Consider the following 25775-nt stretch of genomic DNA (forward strand, 5'->3'; position numbering starts at 1 on the left):
TGGGCTGATGTCCTAAACTTGATGAAGCTCACTTGTACACTTTTCCTCATGTATCACAGTTAGTTCCACTGCTTGGTTCTGCGTGTCTCCTAAATGAATCTAAATGAAAGTGGGGTCATGTGAGACTCAAGTGGACAGGTGGGTCACGGAGAGGGATCTGTCTCAGCTGGTGTCTCTGAACACTAGACATCTAACCCACCACCCTCTCCCAGTTGGATTACACCACAGCTCCGTGGAGCAGGACGCGGACACAGCAGACAGACCGTGGGGCTGTGCATTCTGAGCCGTGGACTCATTCCAGTCCTCCACTTGGGTCTGGGTAAACAGCACCGCCCCGATGGTTGTTTGTTTTAAGTGTGGAACGATCCATCGCGGAGAGCCGGGCTCGATTGACACTGTCTGCTGATCTGCTACTGCGGATTGCTCAGAATAACACGGCTGCTCGCTAATTCCCGTCTATCGGGGCTTTCGGCGAAACACCGAGTGAGTACGGTCCAAAAAAAGCCAACAAGGCAGGCAAGAACGGCGCGCCGCCGGAGTCCGCACCCCAGAATGGCTTCAGGAGACCTTTACGAGGTAAGATCAGACCCATGTCCAAGGAAAAGGCTCTGTAATATTGACGAATAATGGAATTAGGAAGTAAAGGGGAGGGCGTCGCGTATGTAAAAAGCCTTGTCCTAAGCCCTTTAACAGGCGAAACTAACCGTTCCACACACAAGGTTGGGTCATTTCTGCCTGTACTTTGCGTCCCTCTGGTGTACTTTGACATAATTCTTAACGACTGTAGTGGATAGACGAGATGTAATTCACGGACTGAACTCCTCAGTCTGTCGCCGAGTTGAAAGTCGTGGTAAAGTGACAGCAGCGCGGAGCGGACATGGTGAATAGCTCCAGACGGACTGATGGCTCTGAAGGTGCGCGTACACGCCGAAATATGGGACCATCGCAGTCTTTACGACGATTTGACGTGGACAGATTAAAAAAAAAAAAAAAAAAAAAACAACCTTATTTTTTTATCCGACAAGTCCGTGTGAGCTTCCTTCGTGATGATGGAGGGAGGGAGTGGGAGTGTGTGTGTGTGTGTGTGTGTGTGTGTGTGTGTGTGTGTGTGTGTGTGTGTGTGTATGTGGTGGAGGGGGTCTATGAGAGGAGCACTCCGACAGTGTTGGGCGTAAAAGTTGCCCACATGGGTGACAGGAAGGTCACGCTGCCCTCGTGCGCAACATCACTGTGGGAGCAGAGTGGGTCTGGATGAGGTTGTGTGGGTCAGCCTCTGCTGTGAGGATATGGTGTCATGTGTTTCATTTAAGGGTGAGGGGTGGGAGATCTGGGTGTCTGATGAGTCCCAAGGACAGACACACAGATATGTTCATTCATATTATGTTCACTTTATAGTCACAGATGTTGTAGTTTTCTTAAAGTTAAGTGCACACTTTAATCTGATGTAGAAACTGGGGTGATCACCCATAAGTATTCAGGAGTATATTATGACTGTTAAATGCACTGTTGGGTTATATTCTTGCATTATTGTTTCGTTATTTGTACAGTTTTGGAAAAGAAAAAAGAAAAAAAAAAAAACTTTTTTCTTTATTTTTGCACAAATGTTTATTTTATGTGAGAGCTATGGTTAAGTCATAGTCCTTGTTTATGTGCATGAACTTGGCCAATAAAGCTGATTGTGATTCTGACGTTGGCCCATAGTAGAGTGGTGTCAAACTCATTTTAGTTTAGGGGCCACATGCAGGCTAATACGCAAGTGAGGTGGGCCAGTAAAATAATAGCATAATAGTCGATAAATAATGAGAAGTCCAAATAAAAAAAAAAAAAAGGAAAATTAAATTTGGTGAATGTTTACATCTACAAACTATTCTTTCACCAAAAAATGTTAACCCTGAAAACTTAAAGCAGTGTCTGACATTCGTCACCAATTTTTCATCAAATCTGTAAAACCTAAATGATAGCCTAAGTATCACAAAGTCCTTCAGTGATTACACACCTGAATCAATTCAGTTCATTTCAATTCAGTTTTGTTTGTAGAGCCCTATATCATAACAAGGTTGCCTCACAGGGCTTTACAGAATTAGTTGGCTATGAAAACAAAGATGAAGGAAATGGAGTAATGTCCCGGGCATCCCCCATCCTTAGACCCTCCTCTGCAAAGAAAAACTCCAAAAACCCAGTAGAAAAAGACAAACCTTGGGGAGAACCACAGTGAAGGAGAGGTCCACCCCTATGGACAGACAGGCTATTGATGAACCAGGACTGATGGACGTCCATTTGTGGATGGAGTTCCAGTCTGTAAAGATGCAGTAGGGTGGGGGCACATGAGGGGGTCCATCTAGTCAGATGAGACAGGTGAGGGTGAGGAGGTCCATCCAGACAGGTGAGGGTGAGGGAGGAGGTCCGGAGTCACAGGTCAGGACAGGGCACAGACGAGTCACCTCAGATCCTGTTGTCATTCGGCCCCAGGTGGCTACAACTGAAACAGTAGCCACTCCCCCAGAAGGGAGTGGGGAAAAGGGGCACGGGAATCACTCCCTTCACAGTAAACAACTTCGAAATTGACTCCATCACAAGCAGTCAGGTTATTTACATACCGAACCGAAACGAAACCATCATTCGGGCCTTTTCCAAATTCCACGCAGCCACAGTATGGCCACGGCAGCAACAAAAATGGAAACGGCTGCACTGATCCTTGCTGCTGCGGCTGTGTGGAATTCTGAAAAGGCCCAAGTGACAGTTTAGTTTCAGTTTTGGTTTGGTATGTAACCAAACTGACTGCTTGTGATGGAGTCAACTTCAAAGTTGTTCACCGTGAGGGAAGTGATTCAGGTGCGTAATCACGGAAAGACCAATGGATTCTTGATGCTTAGGCTACCACTCCAGTTTTACAGATTTGGTGAAAAATTGGTGATGAACATTATATGCTGCTTTAAATAAGTCCAATTTTCACAATATTATGTCTCATCATATCATAATACACATGCATTACAGAGCACAGTGAATCGACAAAGGCGCCAAACATTTAGTAACATGCATAATGTTAAGATTTTGGAGTTTGGAACTAAAATGAGTTTGTCACCTTTGACTGTTAACATCTTGTGTGTAATTTTTTTAACTTTGCAAATTCATCCCGTGGACCAGAGTGGAACCTTTTGCGGTCTGGGTGTTGTTTAATACCCCTGCCATTGAGCCTTGCTCATTATAGTTTAATCTCCATCCCTATTATTGTTTATTAGACTGAATACTTTTGGAATATGAAGAATAAATGATCTGTGGATAATCTGCTGTTACTCAATAGTCTGACCTGTGTTACTGATTTATATTTAATAGTGCACACAAACTGGCGTTTACCCATACTTTGGGTAGTGGTCACTGAAACTGAATTATTTTTAGTGGAGCTAACTGACTGATTACTGTTCAACAGGTAGCTGATTTACCATCATTCATTGCTTGCAGAAATAAATAAATAAATTGACAGATGCGTACATTTTTCACATTTTTGAGGTATTTTCAGTAAGGAGAGACAGGTTGACATCACTCATCAGTTTTGTTAATGGATGATGTGAAGTCTGGAGTTCAGTAATGTATGGAGTGCTTGTATCCAGTTCTTCTGATACTGTTATTGATACTTTCATGTGGGAAGAGCAGTTTATTCCTCATTGTTGGAAAATGGAGTACATCACTGTAAATAGTAAAGTGATGGGGTCATTCAGTACCTGTTGGGTGGGACACTTTGAGACTGTTCCATTGGATTTGATCTGGTTCTTTGGTTTTTAGATGTACATCTGATTCCAAATTGATTGTTGAAAAGGTTACTTAATTCCAGACTGTGGCACAGATGACCATGTACTCGTGTTTTTGTTCAACAAACATGACACACAGCCAGTAACTGACCTTTATAGAAAAGTGTATAGATGTATGTTGCCTAATTTTTTATTTTTTGAGTTTCTACATTGATTGAAAATGCAAATTTGTAAAATAATGAATACTTTATGGATTGTTTTCTCATTATTCATATATATCACATTATCTATCAAATTTCTAACAACATATGGGGAACAAACTTCTTTGTAATTGCCATCTTCACTAATTGTCCAAAATGCAAACATACAGTGTGTCATTCATTATTAAGATCAGAAAGAAATGCAATTCTCCACATTTTTGGTCTGACTGATTAATTCCTGCAACTCAATGTTGTATTGACTTGATCCCTTTGCTCCGTAATACTATGCTGGAATTATGGGTGCAAGTTCCAACACAGCACCAGAAAACATCATTTTCCATGGTAATGCTATGCTAATCATACTCGTTCTCAGACTGAAAGAGAAATAAAACATATGGGAGCAACACCTGTTGCACTGCAAATGTGATACTGTGACCATAACTCTGCCTTCGACTATTGAAGGATGGGATGTACAACAGATGAAGAGGCCCTAGACAATGTACACCAACATATTTAAGCACATTAGTGACAGTGAAGTGATAAAATATCTGAAAAGCTGTGGGTCTGATCAGTGTTCAGTATGTTATTTTGCATTCATTGTGATGAGGAAATGCAGTGTCTCTGCTGTTATATAGGCAGTGTGATGATCAACCCACTATCTTATGATGGTTAATAACTAATCATCACTTGCAATTAATTATTAGTATCAGTTACTAATGATTTTAACCTGTGCAAAGAGGAAAGGTTGAGCCTGCTGGGATTAAAACATGTGATAATATAATAATAATGAATGGTAAGTCAGACTGGGTAGTGTTTATTGGGCTGTTTTGCTGAGTGTGAAGTTGAATATGGTGAATATGGACAGACAGGAGAGCTGTTTAAATCAGGGGAGGTTAGAAGAAATGGACTGATGCTTTGGTCTGTGTTTGTGTTGCTGTTACTTATCCTTACACACCATCACATGTTCAGAAGTAACCTATGACACTACAGCTGGGTGTTAAAGCTCTGTCATAGTCCAGTCCAACATGCCAACACATCCAGGTTCACTGTGATTGTTAAAGCATTACTCACCAAAGGTAAAGAAACAGTGGGCCTCATTCACAAACAGTGTGTCCACAGATCTGTGCTGAAACTCTGCTTATGAAGAGTGCACAAATGCGGGATTCATCAATATTTTCGTATCCGAATTTGTTCTTACTCTTTGAACAAATTTAGAACTGCCTCAGACCATGCATACACACAAATGAGGAAGGCTGAACTGACTTAGAAAATGCAAACACATACCTTTTAAGTGCATGCAGAGCATATAAAACCACATTCATTAAAAAGAGATGTAATTAACATTTTTAAAAAATTATTAATTTACTAATATATTGGTGAAATGTGTTAAACAACCATGAAATTGACACACTTTCACCCTCATCATTGCGACAATTAAAATATTCAATGATAACCACAGTCATAGTTTATAAAAGACATTTCATGGACATATTCCATGAGTAGATGTTTGTCCAATTATTGCTGCTGTTCTCTCATCCTGTGGCGTTAGATCAGGTGGACCTTGTCCTCCACCAGTCTCCTTTTTCTTCTGGTCTGTAATGCTTTTTTTGGCATCAACTTTTATGTCAAACCACTTTTTTTTTCACCTGGGCCACAGTGCGTGTCTTTGGGGATACTACATTGACAGCCTCGGCTATTACGGTCCAAGCATCTTTTTTTTTTTTTTTTTTTTTTTTTCTTTTTATCGTCACCCCCGAGGAGACACTCTTGAAAGTATTCCTTTTCTGGCATCCACAGTGGACACAATTGTTTCGGTTTCTGTGGTTGTAAAATTCTTTTGTTTTTTGCCTTTTGGCGCCACTGCTTCTAACAAACTGTTAAATTGACCACATCTCTCCTCACGCAACAGCTTCCTTCATTCACAGATCAACCCTAGGCAAACAGCTTCCTTATATGGAGAAATGGGGGCGTGGTAGTATGCTAATCATAAATTGTGAGGATGCGCCTGTCAGTGTAGAATGATTCTGATTCACACACATATACAAGGCTGTGAGAACAGAACTGGCCGGTGCGCAGGTGTCATGAATCCCATTGTGATTTTGTGTACGCAGTTATTTCATGCACAAAGTAAGAACATTTCCACACGCGTATTAGTGAATGAGGCCCAGTATTATTATGCTTTAGAAAGACTTAGAATACTAAAAAGCTTGTTATCTTAGTATTTTATTTCCTCTGTAGTCTGGTTTTTAGTTGTCTTTCATAACCACATCTCAGTGTTTTAATGCTCTGCCAGTGATGGAGAAATTATTACAGATGCAAGTAATGCAACAGGTAGCATAGCAAAACTCCACAAGGACATTTGAGAAACCACTGTTAAAGTTAAATATCTATTAAAACAAAGCCCCACAGCAGTTATTTACTAAAATGATCATTAATTACTTTGGAAGAAGCTTCTGTTAACAATAGCAGGTTATCCTCTGACTAATCAGAGGGAACTGACCGGCTTACTCCTACTTCCGCTGCCTTCACAGGAAGTTGGACCCATAATAATTTCTACAATATTGTCAGTGAAAATAAAACAGGAGAGGTGAGTTTGGAGCTGTGCTTTGCTGTTATTAGTCACTGCTGAATAAATGAAGGGAAAGAGAAGTTGGGGTTTAGAATGTATTTCAATCCATTTTGACCTTTAAGATGAGTTGCACTAGTAAATAGTCCCGAGCAGTGGTGTAGTGGTCCCTGGAGAAGTGGGTATACTCTGTTATTGGCCAGAAAAATGCAGTTTTAGAAACAGTGACATATAAGACTACTCTATTTAGTTTACCCAAAAATCCATTAGTATTTGGTCACTTTTATAAAATTATCATGACTTGATCAGGAGCAGTTTGTAGGTTTTACTGGTCACATAAGCAGCTGCAGGAATGTAAATGTATTCAACATGAGGCAAACATAGGATAGCGTTAGCCTTTCGTAACGTTAGCCAACTCACACAGTTTAACTAATGACTGACTAACATCTCCTCTCCTCCAAATGTGCAGTCATGTGGCCAGTAGTTTAAAACAGTGACTCATTCTGAAACCACCTTAAACTTACCTCAGAATTATGTATTCCATGAAAGTAGGTTCTCTCGATATGTGTCACTCATTTGAAAGACGTTTATTCTGCCTTTCTTGTTCGCATTTGCAATAATCGCGCATCCTTCAATGAGATGTGCCGTAACCTGTCAATCAACTGGGGTGACACTGGCACCTGAGGTGTCCCATCAGGTTCCAGAGGTGGCCAGCGCTAAGCAGAGCCCTGGCTCTGGTACTAAGTTGGCAATATTTTCCCCTGCATGACCCGCCCTACTCTGCCTCTGATTGACTCATCAGTCCTCATGCCTAAATCTAAATCTAATCAGTGAATGTACCAAGTGCTAGCCAATTAGAGGCAGTGGGGCGGGTCATGGCTTCATCATCCTAGGGGAAAAACATGGGCAATTTGGCTCAAAGACTACTGAATGGTGCGCATTAGGGAGATCTAGAAGTAGGGCTGCTCGATTATAGAAAAAAACAATCACGATTATTTTAGCAATAATTGAAATCACGATTATTAAAAATGATTATCTGTTAACCTTAGAGTTGTTTTTTTTCTCGAAAAACAATGTAAAATATACTCTTTAAACATAAATAAAGCTTTTAAACAATGAAACAAAGTATGTTCACTTTTGTACGAAACAAAAAAAAAATCTTTGAATGCAATTAAGTATACTGTAAATTCAAGTATGTTTCCTTTTGTAAACAAATAGTACACTGGAATTAAACTGCTATAGACTTGCCATAGAACTGGAGCAATGAAAAAAAAAAAAAAAAACGTTAAGCGCAAATTATAAATTCAAGTATGTTCAGTGTAGTAGCAGCTTGTGTAAAATGATGTCTTGAAGGCAAAACCTAGCATTTGTCCCGTGTATTCACCATTTGTCTGAAGCCCCAGTTGTCAGTGGTGTTAATGGCGCACATACCTTTGACCAGGTAATGGCCAATGGATTCTGTTATCTTTTGGTGTCTCTCCGATGTTGATGAGTAGGGAATTGCAGCGTAAAGAGATTCGGAGATTGAAGATTGCATTGCGGACGAAGTTGTAGACGGAGTTGGTTTTTTTGTGTTTTGGTTTTTCATAAGATTATTATAAAGGTGGTGGTAGTTAAACTTTAGATGGTTAAAAAGGTTTGTTGTGTTACCGGTTGGTGTGGACACAACTACGAAACACTTTTTGCACGTGATGTGTTTTTGCTCTTCGTCTTCTTCATCAAACCCAAAGTGATTCCATACAATTGAAGTTGACTTGCCTTTTTTGTTTGCCAAGTGCTTCTGCTGTTATTCTCCTGCCATTTTTCAAGACCGCTAGGTACAACTTTCCTTGTGGGGTGGACCTGCCGGCTAGCTGGCAAGCTGTAGCTTGGAGGGGGGCGGGGCCGAGCAACTCATGGTGGCTTGCGTGCGTGTGAATTAAAACAACTCCAAATTAATAATCGTTTTTTTCTCGATTACATAATTTTTGTAATCGTTGAGTGGAATAATCGAAATCGTAATTGAATTTCGATTAATTGCACAGCCCTGTCTAGAAGTGGGTATATGCAATGACTGAAAAATAAGTAGGTATACTCTTTATACCATTGTATACCCTGGACTACACCACTGGTCCCGAGGTAGTTTACCCAACTTCACAGAGTTCAGCAGATCTGAGAGTATTGGAGCAGTGAACAGTTTCACCCCTCCATCACTCTTCTGTATTTTCATTCGAGGTAGTGTTGTAATTAGTTGATTTTAGCTGAAATACTGTATACTAGCACATTGCCCCATGGGAAACCACGGGTTCTAGAAGCAGTAGATTTAATAAAATGGGGAGCTGAGCTAAGGTTACTGATGTAACACACAGATCAGGAAAAAATGGCCCTCATTTTGTTTTGTATTGAAATAAAAAGTAACAGGAAAGAACACATTCATAATGACTTTATATATGTCTTTGAAAGGGCTTCACATCATGACTGTATGACTTCATTACATTCACATTACTTGATGACTTGACTAAACTTATGGTGTAACACACAGATTAGGAAGAAATATAATGGCCCTCATTTTGTTTTGTATTGACATCAATGTGGGCCATAGACTTTGACACAGGACTGAACATGATGGTTTATTGCGACTCACTGCCATCCTGTGTCCTGATCCACTGAAGTGCGTTCCGTGTAATCTGAGTCTGCGCAGAACGGTCTGTCAAGGCAGCACTGGTACACAGGACAGAACATGTCTGGCTCTGTGTTATGGCATTGGGGGGCGGGGGCGGGGGGGGTCTGGAGGGGGGCGTTAACAGGCTGGGTCTGACCGGGGACCAGTGGAGTGGAACCGGGCCACAGTAAGAACCAGACTGACCTTGTTAGTTTGTGATCACAGCCAGACCCGGTTCTCCCATCATGTCCCGGTGTTTCCATTGATCCAGATTCAGCCCCCCCATTTGCAGCTGTGAATGGACTTGTCCTCAGGCCGCCCGTAAGCCTATTGTAATTTTAAAAACAACTCTTAACTAAAAAAGTGTTGGTCGTATCAATAAGCAGTTTTCGCCAGTCTGATCCTTGACCCAAAATACATAAGTACTCAAAAAGACAAAGGCTAGAGAGGAAGAACGGTACAATGTGTGGCTTGATTTCACAAAGAAAGAGAACAACAGTGCTAGTTGGAATATCTGCAAAATGATCATTTAAAGAACGCAGGCTTACATTCCAGGGATGCCATATATTTGAGATTTTAAGCATAGGGGTGACTGCTTTTGAACCAAGCAGCACACCTACTTAATGTTATACCATATGATGTGGCATTTTTACACCTTTCTTTTGTCATCTTAAAATGCTCCTAATAAGCATGTGTCAAACCAAAATGTAAAAGAAATCCACCAGGTATTGAAACTCCAAAATGTTTGATTCTCATATATTGCTCATATTTCTGATAAAATTCTGACCAGTCATTTTATTCGGTCTGAAAGAAATAATTGGCCAAACCTGGCTGAGCCTCCTGTCAATCATCCATTACGGCTGTCCAGCATCCGATCCATTATCGCTGTCCCCGCATCCGATAAGCGTACCTCTGAATCTGACACTTCCTTCACACTGCCCCTCCTGTCACTGACCACAGTCTTCTGTCTAGGATGTGAATGGATAGAACTCAAATGCACATGTGGAAGGAGAAAAACGGATTTATTAACAGAAACAACTAAGGGGAACAAACAGGAGTCCGGTGAATGAAGGATGGAGATAAAAGTCTGGAAGTCTGGTGTAATGGACTAAACAGACAGGTCTGCACAAAGCTCAGCTTTTATGACCGTGGGACTCCTACATGTACATGTACATGGTGTCACACAATGCAGGATTATGCAGGATGATAAATATATGGACTATGAAACCTCAAATGTCCACCGAAAATTCACGGAGGCCGCGCGTTCACAGTGCGCGCGCCCGTCGCTTGGGCACCTCATCTGCCAGCTGATGAGGTGAAGTGAAGACACTCACCCAGCACTGCACAGACCAGACCCTTAAATACAGGGTCTACTGATGAAACAGGGGCTGCGGCAGGTGGATGATGTGTCTGATTGCTGAGGGAGGGGTCCACGGACACACTGAAGCAGACCAGACCTCCGCCTCCACCTCCGCTTCCACAGCGCACATCAGGTGAGAGGAGGAGAGCATCAGAGCTCAGGCAGGGGAAGTGGGCGGGGCATTGGAGGGAGGCGGGTTGTTCATGTTCAAACTTTTACTAAGTGCTGTGAGAAATGCCACATCGGTAGGTATAGCTTTAACAGGCCTAAAGATTTTATGACTTTAACAATAACATCAACATTTTCATTGACTAAACAATTAATAAATACACATTGTGATCAAGGCAAACCTGAGTCATATGCATGTCTCATTTCCACCTAAAGTATACTGATTTTAATTACCTTTATGCGTTTTTCATATAGCACCATACCGTAGCATAGATAAAACAATAAGTCATAAAATTTTTCCTCTATGGAAATATTTGCTGACATTTAGACTCTCTCTGTTTTTCCACACATCTCAAGACAATACAAACAAATATGAAGATTGAACAGATCACAGAAAGGGGTAGATCCAAATGGGAATTATTTCTATCACAGTACCCCTATAATATAGTATATAGTATAGAATTTTTTTTTTTTTTTGCATTTTCTTTAGTGAATTAACCTTTGTTAAATGTACATACCCTTATTAATAAAGTTAGAATTTCAGAATGCAGCAATTAATACATGTTCAAGTTGTTAGTGTATATATTTTCTATTTTTATTGAGTCGCAATCTATTGAAGATTATGTAACTCTTTTTTGATACTGATTAATTCATATCCTATACTGTACCATTTTTAGTGCCAAGAGACAGCAGTAGTAATTGAAGACTTCATTATGTAGTGATTATATCAACCAGCACTATCTCATACATAGGAAAACAGTTGTAGCTTAGGGCTGCACGACATTGGAAAAAACTGATATTGTGATTTTTTTTAAAAAAATTTTAATCCTGTGATATATATCGCGATATGAAAAGATACTCAGGAGGATATAATAGCTGTGTGGTGCCAACGTAAATGGTCTTTGTTTTCGGTGATTTTCTCTTGTTTGTTGCTCATTTTTCAACGTTGTTACCAGCGACTCATTCCATGTGCAGGGGCGTGGTCTGCTTCGGCAAACTGATTAAGAATGATTTTGATTGGTAGATTTCTGTGTGCAGGGTGTGCCAGGTGCACCTGAAATTAGATGAGAACACGCTGAGTTTGTTTGCCTCCTACATTGCAGGACCTGATATGTGTTTATTGTGCACACATACATCGCAATGACGATGCTCAAATGATATATTATGCAGCTCTATTATAGCTTGCTCTTTTTTTCCCTTTTTTTTCACAGAAAAATGATAAGGAATCAATAAAGAAATGTGTAAAATAATCAGACCAATAAGCAGAATGGACAGTGGTATTAATAAAATCTTACCAATGCTCATCTTTAAATTCATTTGTAGCATGATCTTCTCATCCCAGAGAAACCACTGTGTATCTTTCTGAATGTGTTTTGGCTTGGAGGATGCTGAGGAGGAATTTGGCAGTGGGAGAAGGATAAACCCACCTCCACTCTTCCAGCTTAACTTTAAGCAAGTGTTACTAAACCTTTCAGATCTGTGAATACAAGTCAGCCCTTCTGTCTCTTTCTTTCTCATCTTTTCCACTTTTTGTGGCATGTTTTTTTCCCTCTTCCCCATGCTTTTATAAGGTTTGACATTGTCAGAAACTGAAAGCATCTGAAGTTTTCTATTTATTTCAGCAACACCCCTGCAGCTCTCCTGTTAATGTGCTTCAACACATCAGAACACATGATGAGCAGCTACTAAAACATCTGCTTTAAATCCCTTTCTGAAATCATTACGGACTTGACAAGTAAGAAGTGATGTTATCTTTGCTCCATTCATTTCAAGTTTTGTAAATTAAATGAATAAGGAACATATTAGTACAGTTACAGTAGGAAAAAAATGGTGAGAGACCACGCATGATTGCAGCATGGAAAGAGATGTAACACCACTAGTTTGGGACAAGATAATAGTCAGATGATCATTTCAGTGTTGACCCATTTTCTCCCTGGTTTCACATGACAAATGGGTAAAAAGACAGAGATTTTACAGAAAACATGTTTAGTAGTAGTAGTAGTAGTAGTAGTAGTAGTAGTAGTAGTATGTTCTGAAAATAGATTTCTTAAAATCATCTATCTTTATATTAGATGAAAGTGTAGTTTCTTGGATCAAATGTGATGTTTCCCCTCTTAATATAAAACCATTGTACCGGTACAGGTGCTAAACTCTGGCTTACAACAGTGGTGTGTGTTTTAACACATCTTTTACACATATCACAGACATCATCTTACATTCAACTAAGAACAGTTTAATTGGTTGTAATTAATTTTACGGAATGCCTACAAATACAAACATGCTGTAGTTATACAATAAAGATACAAAGTGTCACAACATGCTGTTCTAAATGAAGCAAAGTGATGCTACAAATCAGATTCTCCACATGTAAGGGGACCCCAGCAAAATTTGCAGTTCCCTCTGCAACTGCAACTCATATTACAGGCGTGATGTCTGACTGCACATCATTCAGCACTCGTTGGACTAGAGTTTTCATTAACCATAAAGGCAGTTTAAGGAAGGTGTTCGAGGAGTGGTCTTTTTACTAGGGATGCACCGATACCGATCGGCATCGGCTCCGATACTCAGTGTGTGTACTCGTACTCGTAAAAGATATCCGATACAAATGCACCGATACCACTTACGGCCATGTGACATTCCCAGTTCACTGCAGCAGGTACGCGGCGGTGGAATAATGTGTGGGGAGTGTGAAGAGTGTGGAGATTTTTCAAAATAAATGACGGTGATAAAAGTAACGCTGACTGCAAGTAACGTTAAATACACAGACAGATACGGACGCAGCGTTCTGTCCATCCTCTGCGTACATTCCATCCGCTTACCAGGTGCTAGCGGATGCTTAAAACAGAATGAGAATACTAGCGGGTGTACTGAGCGGTGCGGACCGCCGCCAACAGAAGTGAAAGCAAAACTTATCACTCATTTCTCTTTTCTCTACCTGCTGAAGCTAAGCTGTTAAACCTTTTCAGTGAAAATGTTGCAGTATTAGTATCACATTAGTGTTGCCTCTGTCGTCTCCATGTTTGTTATTACTGACTTTCTTCTTCTTCTTCTCAAAAAACTTTACTCCTCTTCGTGGTATTTGTCCAGTATGGTTAATTCAGAGCGGCACCCCCTGGTGGATTAACTGACAAACGCTCATTCCAACACATTAAATGTCAGTAGCAGCACTTTTTTCCAGTCAGACTAATGACAATGACAATAAAGCACATTTACAAAAGGAACTAAGAACTGGAATGGGATTATTGAGTACTCGTATCGGTATTCGGTATCGGCAAGTACTCAAATGTAAGTACTCGTACTCAGTCTGGAAAAAAGTGGTATCGGTGCATCCCTACTTTTTACCTCAATAAACCTTTTTTGTTTTGTTTTTTTTTAGGCATATTGGATGGCACAGTGGCTCTGTTTTTGACTCTTTAATGAACTCTTACTGTTCTAACAGAGATGTAACAAAGGAGCATTATGTATGAACTCACTGGGCCTCTGATATTCTTGCAGAAGGCTGAATTGGTTCTATTTATTTTAAATAAATGTGGTGACTTTGTGGAATAGTGTGAGGATTCTAGAAATGAAGTCTGATACAGGTGCTGAAGCAGTGTTACAACCATACAAACAGCAGCATGGCCACACAATTGTAACTGAACTACAGTTAAGGATTCTATACTAACTACAGCTATTATCTAGGTCTTATTCTTTGTTTTTTGTGAAAGTGTCTGATATTTCTATGTATAAGGAAAGAAAATCTAATTTCACTCAATTTCACTAATATTATTGGTCCAAGGTTGTGTGTTTATATGAAGGTTGTGTCAGGGCAGAGGCATAGCTACACATGTGCCTGAACATGCTGGTGCCGTGTTGTCAGACTGCTGGCACACATAAGCAAAGCAGAAGAAAATATTGTAATTCTTAATTTAAGTACTACGAAGTTTTGTGGAGAAATGTTGGGTATTATGTGGCGTATTTGTGATAACTATTGGTTTAGACTTAAACATATATCTTTGATCACTTTCGTAAAAAAAAAAAAAAAAAAAAAAAATGCAGCTGCAACATCATACAGCCTGCCAACAAATCAAACACACCTTCACAGGTCAGAGGTCAGGTCATGTGACGACATCAACAAGCATCAATGTGGGAAACAGGAGTGCAACCCCGTTATTAGCTGCGGCTAAGAATAGCTACAATAATAGCATACAAATTAAAATGAAACAGACGTCCCTCTGAATCTTTAATTTCAAAAAGCGGTGCATTGAGGAGTCTGATGACCATCCTACAAATACGACAGCAGTTGAGAGGGATGTTTCTCGGTCACCTGCCTCCACAAGTGCACCTCAGTCGGCTGTGGTGCCACCAGTGCCTGCGCTGGTGGATAACGTAGATGCGGACGTCTTGGAGACTGAAGGGGAAGCGGTCGTAGAAATGTCCCCCTGCAGTAGCAGACGACCTACTGGTCATAGAGGATTTATCGTCAGTGGATGAGCCAGCCTGCCAGCCGAATGTGTGTTTCCCTATACTTGTGATCCAGCTAGTGGCAAGAACCGGCATTTCTCCTACAAATGGTACCAAAAATATGAATAACTTGAATACAGCATCAAACAAGAAATCCTAGACTCCTGTAATAAAGATGTATTCCCCACTATGAACTGTTTCCTTCAGGTTCTGATCACACTGCTTGTTGTAAGTGTTACAGCAGTGCGCCGGTTTTCAACAGCCAATAGGATAAAAACCAGAATTAGAGCAAGCATGCTCACTGACAGACTAAATAGCCTCTTGTTGCTGGTGTTTTTAAGACCAAGCCATGCCATCTTGCCCTGTAAGCTGTCACCTTGCACAGACAGGCTATCAGTTTATCAATAAATTATCTGCCTGATTGTTGTCTATATGCCTTTTGTTTATTTTATAAACTTAAAGAATTATTACACTGTTAATAATAGCACCCAAAGAATGACCAAAGTATTTTTTTAAATAACTTATCACTATGTATTGATGAGTATTATGGATTGTTTCATTTTTTCAAGGTCTATAGCTGTTTGTGTTTGAGAAAATGAAAGTGGCATACTCCATTTTTCCAAGGCACACCCAGTGTCATTTTTCTGGCTGTGCCACTGTGTTAGGGTGCTTATCTCTTGACATAATCCAGCTTCCACTATAGTAGCTGGTGTTGCATACTGTTGCCCCTATAGAAGATCTGAGGAGAAGCTCTGAGGGACTTGATAGGAAGTGTAGAATTTTATTCTAAAACTTAGCAGATTCTCCCACACAGATATTAGTATATGTGCTGTTCATAGAGAGAGGTGCTTGAGACAATCATTCACTTGGAAATGGACATATAAGACCCTTATACACAGCACTTCTGTTATGGGAATATTTCGCCTTTATTCCAGAACGACGTCTGTGTGAACGAAATGGTTGGGTCATTTGGTCCCACCTTTATCGTGGCTCTGTAGTACCTCTGGAGGTAGTGACAGAGCTGTGATAAAGGTGGAATCATGGTTCTGGAACGCTATGTAAAAGGAATACCTCTCATTCTGTAACCAAGGTGTGACGTTTTGATGATGTATGCACGTGCAACCCCCATGGCGGGGGGATTTAAAAATGGCGTGGCCCGTGTACAGTAAACAAACATATCAACGCAACCAGAAAAATGTTGAACTGGGAAGATGCCAAGATCCACCAGCTGTTGTCACTTTGGGCGGAGGACTCTATCTGTGCAAACATTTGTGGAACGGTGAAAGACGGGCTAACTCTGGAGAGGTTAGCAACATCACTATGTTCAGGGTATTTCCGATGCGCAAGTTATACGTCGCACTAAGCGCTATATAATTTACTGTGTCACGGCCTCTTTGATGCCTGAACGCAGGTCCACTGTGTAAAGTCCAGTCTGTCTCACCTCTGTTACTCCTTTGGCTTGGCTGTGGAAATCAGTCAGTGGTGGCAAAAAGGTGGGATCATGATCTCACCTTTTTTCCGGGATCTCTGTGTAAAAGTGTCTTTGGAGTTAACCAATGTCAACAAATGACCAACACAACACAAATTTCATGTAAGAACATAAGGCTGGGCGATGTGGCCAGAAGATCACCTGATAATCTTTTGAGTCATACATGATCTGAATTATTATTATTAATGTTGGCCTAATGGCCTAATGTGTCCTGCCCAAGATTTATGACAAACCAACAATGTTTTTACAGTCTTACTTTGACTTAGAAATCAGGCTTATTACATATCACCAGAAGACCAGAGACCAGAAACCAGACCAGCAGCTCACAGCATTGCTGTAATTTTTTGCTATCTGAAGTCACTATTTTGTCAGTCATGATTTTTCAACAGCAGCAGAACACATCACACATCAGACCAAGTCTGCCAGGTAACGCAGACTCAATGAATATTATAAATGAGGACACGTTAAAGGCTTTAACTGAAAAAATTCTGCTAACTGTTTCAGTCTAAATTCTCCTTCCCACTTTCCTTATGTTCCTGTTTTTAGAGTAGATGATCGCACAAGCCCCTAGCTACAACTATATATAACTAAGTTGTTTATGTGGTGCTTTATTTTGCAGGTATTTTGTCATGTTAATAGCATGTCCTGCTTCCTCATGTGCAAATGTTCCACTGAATGTTTTCTCCAACATTTTTCCAAGGCACTGACGTTCCTGCTCCTCGCACCACTGAGTCATTAAAGTTATCCAAACAACCCAGAAGGGTTTTTTGCCCTATTCCAGAATACTGTTGTTGAGGCTAGACCTATCTCCAGCACTGGCTTAGTATTACAGTGTAGTGATCAGTCTGGCTACGCAAGACTGAAGGTCATGCTCAAATAAGATCTCTAGCCTAGCAACATTAATGCTACATACAACCTGTAATACAATGCTCCCATTAAAATACAATAGTCACACACTGAGCCTTTTAAAATTAGTCTTAGCCAAGTTTTGACAGTACTAATTCATCTAAGATTTTCTCCCTTTTGTGTAGTTTTTGTTACTTTGCAAAATCAGAAGAAAATTTACTGACAATGGGGAAGAATACATCAGCGCATTTTCATGAGGTTGCCTTCCTCCATTGTATTTTGTTTGTAAGCCGACAATTGTTCACCAATCAACAGGAGTAGAAAAAACATCTCTGTGTATGACTTAGAATCAGTCGCACAATCCTTAAAAGTCAGCTTGAAGGCAGTATTGCTGGGTATAATTTGATTCAGTTCACCTCACAGCAGTACAGCCGTACATACAGAAACTAATATACAAGGTAATCTGTCTGTCAGGCATTGATGTCATAGATGTTAATATTTTACACTGACAAAACAAAAAAGGCATCAGAGGACAGCCAGTGGAAGCGGAAATTTTTAGTGTTTGCATACATGTTTTATGTAATGCCATGTTGAGAGTAAGGGAAACTTTGATCATAATATAAAACATAACGTGGCCGAACTTGAAAACCCTCGGCCTTCAGCCCACACCAGGGATTCTCAACCTTTTTTGAACCAAGCCCTAATGGCATAATCAGCCTACTGCCCCCCCCCCCCCCCAATGCCTGAAAAAATATGTGTGTGTACGCGTGTGTGTGTGTGGGGGGGATACTTCTACAGGGTGGGGAAGCAAAATTTACAATATTTTGAGGCAGGGATTGAAAGACAGTGTATGACCAATTAGTTTATTGAAAGTCATGAGAATTTATTTGCCACAAGAAAATTTACATAATAGAAAATGTTTTTATTCTATGTGTCCACCTTCTTTCTCAATAACTGCCTTCACACGCTTCCTGAAACCTGCGTAAGTGTTCCTCAAATATTCGGGTGACAACTTCTCCCATTCTTCTTTAATAGTATCTTCCAGACTTTCTCGTAATAGTTTTGCTCATAGTCATTCTCTTCTTTACATTATAAACAGTCTTTATGGACACTCCAACTATTTTTGAAATCTCCTTTGGTGTGACGAGTGCATTCAGCAAATCACACACTCTTTGACGTTTGCTTTCCTGATTACTCATATGGGCAAAAGTTTCTGAAAAGGTATGGATAATAGTGTTAGGTATGATTATGACATCAATATATGTTTGGTTTCAAAACAATTGACGTAGTGCCTGCTGAGAAAAAAACAACTAAATGTTCACTGTAAATTTTGCTTCCCCACCCTGTACAACTAACGTGACAGACCTGTATGTGGAGGACGTGGTGGGTGGGTTATATAGCTCTGTAGATAAAGCTGTGAAAAAAAATTTTGGGGAGGGGAGACAGGACGATGTGCTGGATGCCCACCCCCCTGCTCACAGACCTCAATCTGTCCTCAATCCCGACCTCAATACATAATTCTCCAAGTGAAAGTGAGTTCTCCTCACCTTATCGTTGACTCTCTGCTGATGGCTGATGTGACTCAGTGTGGTCAGTGGAGGATACTGTTGCAGATTGTGTGACCTCAGTTCTACTGCTGGGATTACAGGATGTTTAAAGTGAATTTATGCTCTACATTAAAGACGCAGACGGATACAGATGGAGCGTTCCGCCCATCTTCTGCGTACATTTCATGTGTAAGTCTTGCCGTTTTCTGGAAGCTTGCAAATGTGAACCCCGAGGAAGAATACGGAGCAGTAACACCAGGATCTGTGGAGGCAGTGTTGAGATTTGAAGAGAATAATTTCCAGAAATTGTGGAACTTCTCAAAGAGTGACTGTGTGAGATAGTGAAAAACTACCAATATATTTATCACAACATTCCTTTTCAATATTTACATTAGTATCCACACTAATAATACCTCCTGTCCTCACCAGGTTTGTTATTTTTGACTTTCTTCTTCTTCTTTATCTCCAAATCTTTACTCTTCTTCGTGGTATTCAGTCAGTATGTTAATTAAGTGCGGTGCCCTCTGATGGATTGATTGAGAAATGCTCATTCCAATGCACTGGAAGACGGTAATGTTTGACAACATTAGAAATGGACGTACCTATTTACATATGTAAAGTGATCATATATGAGCCATAAGGGAGGATGCCCCCTGCATCTCATTTAAATGCAGCCTCTTTGGTCTAAAAGGTCCTGTTTTCTTCTGTTCTTTTCATGCGTCTCTCTCTGCAGTGTTGCTAAGTACCTGCAACTGTTAGCATCCTAATTTTTATTTCAGTGACATCCCTCTGGCTTTCCCATCAGTGGTTGTTTATTCCTGTTAATGTGCACAAAACATCTGAGACCATAGTGAGCAGTTCTTACCACAGCTGTGTTAATTCTCTCTTGAAACCCTCCCACCAAACTTTAGTCTCCTGGCCCAAAACCATGTAAACACTTAAAAGAGTTCATTTGACTGTCTTAAAATCAAACTAGCCCCGATCCACATTTAATGCTTCGGTTCTGCTGCTCCACCTGTCTGGATTGGCAACCTAGAGGCATTACAAAGCAACACCTTTTGGAGGTAATGCACTGACTATTTGTTATTTCCACATACAATCCCAATTCCAACAATCCATCCGTTTTCTGAACTGCTTAGTCCTTGTGAGGGTCACAGGGGTGTCAGAGCTGATCCTGCCAAAGTTTAAATGCAGGGTATACCCCAAATGTGTCACCAGGGGCCTGTTTCACAAAACTAGGATAAGGGATTAAGCCAGGATATGTTGGTCATCCTGGCTCAACTTATTCATGATCCAGTTTCACAAAAGCAGGATAGGGGAAAGCAGGATATGTTTTGATATAAGTTACCATGGAGATTTATTCTGTGGAGCTAGCCTGCACCAGACCAGGCTAAGTTCCAGGATTCATTTAGTCTCATCCCTTATCTCAGTCAACAGTCGCCACAAATGGAAACCAGTAGTAATTTCACTGCCCATTAAACAATGGAACCACAGGAACTAGACCCACTGTCAGTATATAAACATTTGTGATTATTAATTTCAATAATTTTATATAAATTATGATTTTAGATGATTTTGCAATCATTAGATCAGTTTAGTTCAATTGTGTTTATTCAGTCATTTCAAACATTAGACATTTATGCAGATACAATGTTTAAAAACTAAAGAGTCTGTAAAGGAATAGGTTGAAGCCTAAGATCATTCTGCTTCATATCACCAAACAAAATGAAATAAAATAGATACCAATGCCTTTAGCTTAGTAACGATAGAAACAACAAAAAACTTAATTCAATAGTTTGAGTGGAAAAATGAACATTCACTTTCTTCATATATTTTCATGACATTTGAACATAGTTTTAAACATAAATAGCGTTGTACTCAGGATTGGACTCAGGATTGAACTTGTTCCAAACATTTCTTCCGACACACAGACTAAATGTCGTCGTATTTGTTCTAACATAGGGTTTGTTGAACACATGACTTCCTCTGAAATTAGAAATAATTTCACATATTTTAATCAAGCTCTGAATATGAACAGGCAATAATTTTTTTTTTTAACATAAATTGGGTTGTTTTAAAGTGGACTAAGTCACTAAACTTTAAAATTTTTAATTTGGTCATAAACTGATGTGTGTGTTCCCTATAGGACACTGTACTGATCGGTGGTATTGGCCTTTTCTGAATAATTCTGATTGAATTTGTATTAGTTCAGTCAGTATTCCCCCACACCTCCATGAACTACAACATAAAATAACTTCACTTCTTTTGTATAGTTATTCCAAGGAATTTGATTACATTTACCCTTTCAGTCTCTGTATTATTTATAGTTAGATAAATGACAGTTTCCCATAGACCATATATGTCATATAAATATAAATACACACAAAGTAACATGATGTTCCTTTATTGAATAAGGATCAATCAAAGCATGTAAAACCATCAGCTCCTTTAAAACTGAAGTCACACAGTGACTGTACAAGATAGAAAGAACAGAACTAAAGCATATGATAGAACAGAAGAATAAATACACATTCAAAGGAAGAATACAGCCCATATGTCTGTACACTGAACGAAATATACATGTCTGTACACTGAAAGAAATGCAGGACAAATCCATACATAACAAATGAACAGACAAATGAATGGATGCAGTAGCCTCCCTGCAACACAGTACACACAGTATACACACAGTACACACACAGTATAAATACAGTATACATACAGTATATACACAGTATGTAGCACAAACATCAAAACAGGCCAAATCAATTTAAACTGAATAACAAAAAAACAAAACAAAACACAAATTCCTCTGCCCCTGCTGGACATATTTAACTTAAATCATTCATGTTAACCAAAATAATTGAACACATATTGGTCCCTGACCAGCTGACCAGCTGACCACTGCAGTCATCAGGGAAGATGGCAGGATTGTCCCAGTCCATGTGTGATGCACTTTGGAGGGGGGGGGGGGGGGGTGCTCCCTCAGGCCACATTGTAGAGGACAGTACAGGCCACAGTGATGTCACATGACCTCAAAGGGCTGACCCTCAAGTGGTGAAGACAGTGAAAGCGTTCCTTCAGGAGGTCAAAGGTCGTTTGGATCCTGGCCCTTGTCCTGGCATGGACATGACTGTAGGCCTGCTGTGGTTCCTGGGGGTCTGTGAATGGTGTCAGGAGAAAAGGATGGTAGGTAGACCCCCTGTCCCGCAGAAACATACCAGACAATTCACCTGTCAACACAAAACCTCAACATCACAACCTCAGAAATACAGTGACATTCTGGACACAGATCTGATGTAAACAGTGGTTGTTAATAGAGGCTGTGTGGCTCACCTTGTGATAAGTGCTGATAGATTCCAGAGGTCCAATAGACTCAGGAGTCATGGACAGAGCCAGACCACTGTGACACAACACTGATGAGACAGCATGGACCATCTGAAATGATCAGATGAAGAATATTAAACCAAACAATGAACATCACAAGCAATAAACAGTGTTTATTAACCCATAAAGGTCCAGCACTACTTTAATGTCAGTTCACAAATGAATTTACTCTATATCTAACCTTTCTTAAGTGATTTATCTCCATTTGTTATAATATTATCTTCTGTAGTTTGTATTTCATCAGTATAAATCAGATATTTTCCTATATTTAATTCACTGATCATGTAGATGTTCATTAAAGCTCAGATTAAAGTTGATGGTTATTTTATCAGAAACAGATCAAACTGAATAAACAGTGTCTTTTTCAGTCCAATCTGTCATTAACTGAACGTGACCCAGTGTGTCCATCCACTGTCATTGATCCAACTCCATGGGTTTGACTGGAGAATCAATGTTGGAGAAGATGACGGTGTTTCCACAGTAACTACAGAGCATCTGAACGTCCAAATATGGTCATATCTGATAACCATGAAAAGATGAAGAACTGTATTTTACACCAATTATTGACATGTATTAATAGGATTAGTGGATCTACATGTATTAAACAGTTTAGATCAGTAGATGGTTGTGGTTGGTGATGGATGTTTGGGTCTTCATGGGTTAATTGACACTATCATAAAGTCATGAATCACGATAAGATAACTTTATTTATCCCAAAGGGAAATTCACTGAAGTCAGTGAGCTCATCTATTTATCAGAGTTATTCAGTCTGCTGCAGTTACATTTACACAATTTCACTCACATCTACAGTCAGTTTAACTCACAATTTCACAACTCTGTTTTCGGAGGTGTTAATTAACTATTTGGGTTGTAATTGTGATGGTTTCAGTGGAACACTCAGTGTGTGTTTGTGCACTACTTACTCATTCAGGCGGTCTGTAGTCCTTTACCGCTGTCTCTCGTTTTTGTAACTGTGGTGGTGTTGTCTTTCTTTTTGATTCAGTCCTTTACTTCCTCGTTAGCTAAAATGAGGAGTTTTGCATCAGACAGGGTAAAGTCCGCTGCTCTAGTTGCCATGGTGAATCTGTGATCGATGTTGGGGTCTATTGAGGAAGCCGGGTGCGTGCACTTATCCAGGATGAGTTCCACCTGGCTTGATGAATCCGTGTCCGTTCATCCTGGCTTGGTCTATGTGAAACCGATTAAGCCTGGACACCTTTGTTTTGGTTTCGTTGAACGTAGCTTAGTCAGTTATCCTGGATGACGGAATCCTAGTTTTGTGAAACAGGCCCCAGATCATTACAGGACTGACATTTACACACAAACAACCATTCACACTCACATTCACATCTATGGGTGATTAGGTTGACCAGTTAACCATTTCAGGTGTATGTCTTTGGACAGTGAGAGGAAGCTGGAGTACCTGGAGAAGACCCAGCCATAATCAAAATGATCGTCCATGATCAAAAAATTGAAATAAGTTAACAAACTCATACCTGTTTAGTTTTCTTGTTTTCTTCTCTTCTGAGAAAACCAAAGGGCTCCATTTAGCATTTATAAGAAAATAAAATAACATTTTTTTTTTCTGATGATGCTATTTTATGCAGTTCATGGGTTTTAGTCATATGTTCGACAACACCTAGTACTAAGAAGCTGTCAGTAGCCAATTCTATCATCAAAAGTGTTGACAGATATTCTTTTTTTGAACAGGTTGTTAGACTTAAGTTTGGCACAAAGTGATGAGACATGTCCCATCGTTGAGCATTTTCACACCTGAAAGATGATAAACTTGTGTAACTTCCTGTGGTTGCTCCAAATGTTGGGGAGGATGAGTGTTTTCGTACTAAAAAATAACCCAACCATGGTTTAGTTTGATTTGGTCCAAAGTAAGAAAAACAGAGGGTTGTTTTTTTTACTCTGGTTTGTGTGTATCCATGCGGACAAGGAAAACAAAGAAATTAGAAAACAATGTCATCACAACCCAGTTAGCACATACCAGTTGTTTTTAGTAATGAACATGTACCTGAAACACCTAATACAGGTCATATAAGTATATAAGTCAGTCATTTTTTGTTTGTTCATCTGTCTGTTAGCAAGATAAATCAAAAAGTTATGGATGGATTTGGATGAAATTTTCAGGAAATGTTGATAGTGGCACGAGGAACAAATGATTAAATTTTGGTGCTGATCGGGGGGGGCAGATTTTGATGGAAATTTCAGGAAATATTGATTCTGGCAAAAGTAACAAATGATTAAATTTTGGTGGTGATCTGCCTTAGCGAAGGTCTGCACTCTCCGAATGCTTTTCTAGTTTCTATATATGTTCATTTCGTCACTGTACCATCCGAAGGTTCATCTATCCCTTTTTGGGTTATGGCAAACACACACTGGTACATTTAAGCACTACCTTCTTTCACTGGTGCACAGGGAAACTTATACATTTGACTAATTCCAGCATTAATTCAGTGAATCATGAAGCCAAAGTAATGTTATTTTTCACAGGATTCCAGGTCTTTGTTTTATTTTGTTTTTTTAACCTCACAATTTGCTTTAGGCTTTATTTGCTTTTGAACAAGTGCAACTTAATGCCCTGAGCTTATTCATTAAAATACTTGTCTATTGGTTATTTTGTTGGTGCTTTGTGGTGTCAACTGGCCTTAAATAATTGTAAAAACATGCATACTTTGCTAGTGTGAGTTAGTCCTCAACACATGGATGCTGAAGGTTTATTTTGTGATAGCAGCCTGCCGTCCATCTCAGTTCCACTCTGGCCTCTTATCTCTCTTCTACAAGGAATTGGGTCTTATCATATGCATTACATATGTTACAAAATGCACTGTTTTTAAGATTTGACACTCCCTGCTTACAGTAATAACACTTGAACTGACTGGTGTTGTGTCTCAGAGGTGGATATGGGGAGTTTAATTGTCTTTATAATAATAAAAAATTCACCCTTATATGTATTTGACATGTAAACCCTCACCATTACACTGTAACAGTGTTATACAGATATTTATCGTTCCATCAATGGATCAATAGGTCATCAGTTTAACACTCTGATCTAAATTAAATTATGGACAGGAAATGTTCAGATGTCCATGACGACAAACAATGAATGAATGCTACTCTTTTTTTTTTTTTTTTTTTTTTTTTTTTGATCCTCTTTATTTTCCTTTTGGCAGTGGAAACTATGTCAAAGAGTCCTTGACTGTTCTTATCTTATCCAGCTGTTGAAACAATATCTCTTCTGCCCTCTTTCATGAAGGCTGGTTTTTCAACCCACCGTTGAGTCTGTCCGTTCAGAACACAGAAGACACGTTTACTTTGTTTTACCCTTTATTTCATAAACTGTGCTAAAGTACAGTCACTCAGCAGCTTGTAG

General features: G+C 39.7%; 1 protein-coding gene and 1 long non-coding RNA gene across 2 annotated transcripts in view; both read left to right on the forward strand.

Annotated features, from left to right (window-relative positions):
* The first annotated feature begins 226 nt into the window (after nucleotides 1–226).
* The window catches only part of LOC115414686 (chromodomain Y-like protein 2), a 52208-nt gene continuing 26659 nt past the window's right edge, over nucleotides 227–25775 (forward strand). The window contains exon 1 of the mRNA XM_030127937.1: nucleotides 227–576. Coding sequence (XP_029983797.1) covers nucleotides 553–576 — 24 coding nt within the window. The 5' untranslated portion in view covers nucleotides 227–552. The remainder of the gene's footprint in view (nucleotides 577–25775) is intronic.
* On the forward strand, nucleotides 11575–19571 carry LOC115414737 (uncharacterized). The gene is made up of 3 exons (XR_003934712.1): nucleotides 11575–11585; nucleotides 17032–17039; nucleotides 19507–19571. It is a non-coding gene; the product is annotated as an uncharacterized LOC115414737 (long non-coding RNA).

The sequence above is a fragment of the Sphaeramia orbicularis genome, chromosome 3 (genome assembly GCF_902148855.1).
Source record: "Sphaeramia orbicularis chromosome 3, fSphaOr1.1, whole genome shotgun sequence".
Lineage (NCBI taxonomy): Eukaryota > Metazoa > Chordata > Actinopteri > Kurtiformes > Apogonidae > Sphaeramia > Sphaeramia orbicularis.